The 6,000-nt window shown below is 42.0% G+C and overlaps 1 protein-coding gene across 9 annotated transcripts in view; it reads right to left on the bottom strand.

The window, feature by feature from the left end:
• Positions 1 to 314: 314 nt before the first annotated feature.
• The window catches only part of SORCS1 (sortilin related VPS10 domain containing receptor 1), a 608,941-nt gene continuing 603,255 nt past the window's right edge, over positions 315 to 6,000 (bottom strand). For 2 of the 9 annotated variants that reach the window (XM_055249851.2, XM_063618018.1), the window contains exons 25-27: positions 5,778 to 5,883; positions 5,500 to 5,660; positions 315 to 4,668 (exon numbers count right to left, since the gene is read on the bottom strand). In XM_055249851.2, the coding sequence (XP_055105826.2) occupies positions 4,580 to 4,668; positions 5,500 to 5,660; positions 5,778 to 5,883 (356 nt within the window). In that variant the 3' untranslated portion in view covers positions 315 to 4,579. Of the gene's footprint in view, positions 5,661 to 5,777; positions 5,884 to 6,000 lie in introns of all 9 variants that reach the window. The other 7 variants (XM_063617992.1, XM_055249842.2, XM_055249832.2 and 4 more) reach the window with 7 other exon arrangements.

The raw sequence follows: 6,000 nt of genomic DNA, 5'->3' as shown, positions 1-6,000 counted from the left end.
TGTTCCCCATCAGTAATTTCTAATTCTGAACTAATAATAATGAAGACGTACTCATTCTAAAATAACCAGCTTGGACTAATTTTTAAATCAAAGTAATTTAATAAACAGACATTGTATAGTTAATTGAAATGCAGGTAGAATTCAGGTATACATACATTCTGCCTTGTTAGTAAAAAACAGCAAAAAACCTCGAGCCTGCGGTGTTTATTATTTCTTATGCAATTAGCCTTTATGAAATCCTATACATCCAACACTTCTATATTTAGAATGAACATCAAGGGTTTAGGATTAAAAAAAATACCTGAGGCAAAGACTTTAGAGACATTATCTGTTTAATAAATATGATTGTAAAAGCAATAAACAAGAGCAATTATACATTACACTACATAGTCTTTAACAAAAAATACATCAAAAAAGTCATTTTAAAATTAGAAGTAGTTCCAATACTATAAGAAAACTTTCATTTTTTTTTTAAATTGGCTTCCTATAAAAATAAGTCGGCAAATGAGAGATTTCAATGCTCAGTTGGATTCCTGGAAAACACAGAACAGCTGCCAAGCACCCCATTGCTCTCAAAGTTGCTGTTTGGAACTTCTGAAAAAAAAGCAAAGCAAACCTCTGCATTTTGGACAGTGAATCCAATTAAAAATAAGGCAAGGGAGAAAGTGTTGCTTGGGTGGTTCAGGGTAGAACATGCACAGTTTGCATTCTGGGATTTTGGAAAACGTTGCAGTATCAGATTTTTAGCTTGCCCTGAATCTTACCTTCCACATACATCCCTCCCTACACACTCCTCTGACCTTAAGCCCACCAAACGCCTTGTGCGTTTGCACCTGCGATTAGCGAGTAGGTAGGCACTTAGGTCCCTCCCATTTGTAGGCTCTCATTACTGCCTTCTCTTTGAGATTCAGCTGGAATGGCCTAGTACAATGGTTCTCAAACTTTAGTATGTATCACAATCACTGGGAGGGCTTGTTAAAATAGATGGCTGGGCCCACTATCACTTAGCAACAGAGAACACCACTATTCATCCCCTAGAGTTTCTAATTCAGTAGGTATGGGCTACGGATCCAGAATCTGGATCTCTAACAAGCCCAAGTGATAGTGATGCCGCTGATCCAGGTACCACACTTTTGAGAACAACTGGCCAAGGTCATAAGAACAACGAGGTCCTCTCTGAGCAGCACCTTGCCTCACTAATCTCCTACAGATGGGAGGGAGCTTTGAGGAGAGGCACATGAGGATCCTGGAGATGCTGAATCTCTAGCTGGCCATCTTTGGTCACTTCCCAAAATGCCAGGCATCTCATGTCGACCTCTATTTTTAATTAGGATTTACAGCCCATTCTTCCCTATGTCTTCCCATTCATTTATTTCTTCAACAAATAGTTTTCATACTACTACTCTAGGCAAGGCACTGTGCTAGAATAAGAGTGTTATTCCTTTTTCATACTCTTCTAATTAAAATGAATTGAACTGCAACTCTGAGGACTCCCTGTGCTGGTTTGAGTGAGCCTCTTTTGATTTTCCAACACTTTGTCTTCCAGATTAAATTTGGGAGGCTCCAACTGAAGAGGATCAATGAGGATGTTTCCTTTGAGATAGGAAGCCTGGCAGGTTGGGGATCAACTGAGTTCTACAAACAAGTGACTGCCTCAGGCCTAGCCCATTTCCCAGATTCACATGGGGTATCCTCAACCATAAACATCTCTGCCTGATAAACTTCTGACAGCAGCTTTGATATTCTTTCTGTGCCTAAACTACATGAAATCATGGACATCAGGATCTTTAGGACACCCTCATTATCACCAGGGCCTGTGTTATACCCTGTTGGCTTAGGGACATAGCAAAGAAGGAGGCTGAGCATACTAACAGGTTTATCAGAACTTCTTTCTCCTATAGTTTATAGTGGGCTTTGCCCAGTCCATAATACTAAAGGGGCCTCTGCTGAACAGACTTTTGTTGCCTTTCTCTTTCTCTGAGCCTTCTTTCATGATTACCCTGGGAAAAACGGGGTTTCTTCATGCTTTGTGCCAATCTTTTTTGCCAGTCAGTAACTTTTCTCCTTTATAGAGACTTAAATCTTTCCTTTAATGATACTATGATACTCAGAGGTCAGAGAGCACACATGAAATCACTGGGATCATCCTAAATAATCAAACTCTCACCCTAATGTTAAGACAAGACCCCCACTTATTCTCAGACTGTTTGACACTCTTAAACACAAAGTCCATTAACCTGTTTCTCCTTCCAGTTAAAATCAGTTTTATTTCACAAACATTTCTATTCTATTGTGAGAGTGGAAATACTGGGTAACAGCAACCATCACAGGAGGAAACTGCCCTGCAAAATTGTCACACATTCAAAATATTTCTCACAAGATTCTTCTGGAATCAGATCGCACGAGATTTTTGTTGAGGTGTGAGAACACCACAATTCATCTCTGTGCTTTCTTTTCCAAAGTACATGGCCAGGTTTGAATTGCTTTGCATATATCAACTCTTTCACATACAGTATATGTTTCCAGGTGGGAAGAGGCAGGGATATTTGAAAAAGGCAGGTTCTAGAGGAAAAGACAAAGATACATGAAACTGAACCCTGCTGTGCAGGATGCAGCAAGGTCCATGGGCACAGAAGCTGGCATGCTTGGGAATGTACAAAACTGACAAAGGGCTCAGAAACTTGCGAGTAGTGGAGGCGGGGGCGGCACAGGCCAGGCCAGTATTTAGGAAATGTCAGGGTTAATGTCCAGAATCTAGCAATATGTTTGGGAAGAAAAATTGAGAACAGTTGAAGGACAACTTACTTGGGGTTTGGAGGGAAGAGATTCAAAGATATCAACAGATCATGGTCACACATGGATGACAAACAAATGTGAAGACAGGACAATGGGTAACTAATGGGATTCCATTTCCTACTGCAGTTGGGGCAGGAGTAGGGAAAGCTGCAAGGGGAGGCAATCATGGTGGAAAGAGGTGAACAGGAAACCAAGGTCCGTTTCTGACATTCTTTGCCTCCCTGCCTCCCTTCCTTCCTTATTCTACCGGCACAAAGGGATCTTCAACTCGCATCTTTGTTCCTGTGGCCACAGAGAGTGCAGAAAGCAGCCTTGTGGCCACTGCTGACCAACAGAGCTACCAAAGCTAACTTAGAAGGGAAATGACAATATGGAAAGTGGAACAGAGAAACAGCTCAGGGTTTGCAAACTCCTGTGCATGTCTTTGTGTCTTATGAAAGGAGCTGGGGTAGCTAATCCACCCATCAGCCTTTAATGCTAAAATAGGTGATAAATCTAGAGCCAAGAATATTTCCAAAAATACATGCAGATTTCCTTGGCCTATATATGTTATGAATTTTCTACAAACACGACCGATCAGAAAAAAGAGAGAGAAGAAGAAAGAGGGAGAGGGGAGTGTTTTCCATTAAAATAGAGCACCTGTACACTGCCCCTCCAGACATGTTCTCAGAGTATTGTCCACATGCACAGGCTTAAAGCTAAAAACCCTTGTTGTCTGTGTCTGAAGAATTAAAAAGTCCCGATGCAGTGAGTGTTTGTTTGTTTGTTTGGATTTTGATTGTTTATATTTTATGTTTTGTTTTTGTTTTTGTTTGGTTTTTTACTGGCGTCCTCCATTCAAACATTTACATAGGTAGGGGTTTCTTTTGTGCTTTGATTCTCAGCAACTATGGAAATACTTCCTGGCAAAATAGGAAACAGAACAACAAAGGAAAGAAAAAAAACACAAAGTTAGTGGTCATGAAGGATGATGCACTTGACAAGAGCGAAATTCTTTCCTGATCAGCAGGTCGCCTGTTGCCTTTGGGGGTTTTCCTTAAATTGCATACTGTGCCCCAGCAGATCCCCGCTTTGGCGTTGAAGGCGGAGTGGCGTGTCTTGCTCTTTGCAATCGGAGAGATGAGTCACCAGGTTGAGCAGAAGGGGAGGGAGGGGAGGGTAAAGCTACTCTCCTAAGAGAAAACGTGTAACACTTACTCATTTAATGACACTGGAAAGGGAAAGGTGTCAGAGACTTTGCAACGTGCTGCGGTATCTTCTGGAGAAGGAGGAATTACTGCTTTAATAAAGCAAATAGAGGCTGTGCTTCACACCCTACGGAAATGCGACTGAGAACCAAATGATCCCCAAAATGCACTTAGAAGCTTTAGGAATGAGTAGACAGGGTGAATGCCGCTCTGGACTTGTAGACAGAAAAGACTTTTTTTCTTTTTAACCCCAAGCAATTACACATTTATTACTTCGCCTCTCCAAATAAAGTGCACTGTGAAAATTGGACACCAGATGTGACTGCAGTTGTTATCATTATCTATGATAGGAGCCAGTCACTGCATTTACATTTCCCCTTAACACAGCCACAGACCTTTCCCATATTCACTTAAAAAGGGTTATGTTTCCATTTATATACTCATTGTTTTCCAAGTAAGATTAAAAATTGTGTGTAAAGGCCTTCTAGGTGGCTTGGCATTATCACATTAGCGTGGAGCATGAATGGTTATATAATAATTTATTCACTGTTGTCAGCAATGCAGGATCTAGATGTAAACATATAAGGCTTCAACTCCTAACGCCAACAGACAGGAGGAACCAAACAGAGAAATGGATCAGCAATAGTGGCTTCATAGGTTTGTCTAGCCTCCCGGAAAATTTCTGCTGCAATAAATACCAGAATTTAGCCAGTGAACGTCAGATTCTCTATACCTTGTTGTTGGATTCCCGTGCCTACTTCACAGGCAGAGAGAGCGCCATTGAAATATGAGAAAGTCCATTTTACAACTTCTGGTAAGGGACAGTCAAAAAAGAGGAAGAAAATTGCTAATCTGCTCTGTAATAGTCTCACCCACCAGTGTTCTCTCTCAGGATGCTCCACTGCCTGGATGTCTGCAAACATTATGCATCTTGTTCTCAATCTGAGGTTCCAAATCTCCTGAGGGAAAGTTCCTAGACTACCAATAGATGTAAAAAAAAAAAAAAAAAAAAATTCCCTGGATGGTCAGGCTGGCCACTCTCATTATGTCACTCCTCTACTGGCGTTCCAGAGCAGTTTGCCCTCCTTAGAGCTGTATCCAGTTGAGGCTACCATGTTTCATTCTAGTCAATACATACCGTGTCCTGCAAACCCTACCCAGCCCTCTGGTCCACCAGCCTTAGCTTCTGAGGCCTCTCCTTCTTATATATTATTAAAGCAAATGCTTTGCTCTTTGCCCATAAACATATAACATTTCAACATTTTAAGCCCAATATTTTAGGGAGGGTTTTGCAAAAGGAGGAATAAACTAATGAGAGAAAAAAACTAGATAGAAGCAAGAGGTTTGTTTTTCCCCCATCCCAATGAGAGGAAACAGGGAAAAAGCCATCTCAGCTGTTTCTCTCAGGGGTGTTAGAGCAAAAGAAAGTGGTTATGTGAAGCCAGAAAGGGGTTAGAGAGAGAGTCAGCCATTGCCTACTCAGCTGAACAGCTGATGGCTACTGGGAATCATTTACCTATGAGCTGGGATTCCACCTTCTCATCTATAAGCTGGCCAGGCCTCCTTAGTTCAGTCTGAGGGACATTGGGCCTGCTTTCAGAGTGACTGACTGGACTGATCATCTCTTGTTCTTTCTCATTCTGCATCTGGGCATAAACATTAATCCCCGGGATCTTCCTAAAATATTAATAGAAACCATCACTGCTATGCACATCACTGTAACACATGCTTCTGAACCTGTCAGGGAGAAGGAAGAGGTCAGGGGTGGGGAGACGTGGATGGAGGGACACGCACCTTTTAAACTTGTAGATGACGAACACTGCCAGCCCCACAAACACCACTGAGAGCAGCATCAGCATGGCAGATCCACTGTGGGTTGGAGTGAGGTCCACCAGGGGGGCTTGGGGAGGAAACAGAGCAGAGAAAGATGAGCAGAGAACTGGGCAGGTGAGACTCTATGAGAGGCTCAAATGTTTCACACACAAGCATGGTAAGTCCCGGAAAACCATGTGGGGTA

Source organism: Symphalangus syndactylus, chromosome 2, assembly GCF_028878055.3.
Source record: "Symphalangus syndactylus isolate Jambi chromosome 2, NHGRI_mSymSyn1-v2.1_pri, whole genome shotgun sequence".
NCBI classification, from domain to species: Eukaryota; Metazoa; Chordata; class Mammalia; order Primates; family Hylobatidae; genus Symphalangus; species Symphalangus syndactylus.
This window is presented reverse-complemented; position numbering and strand designations above follow the sequence as displayed.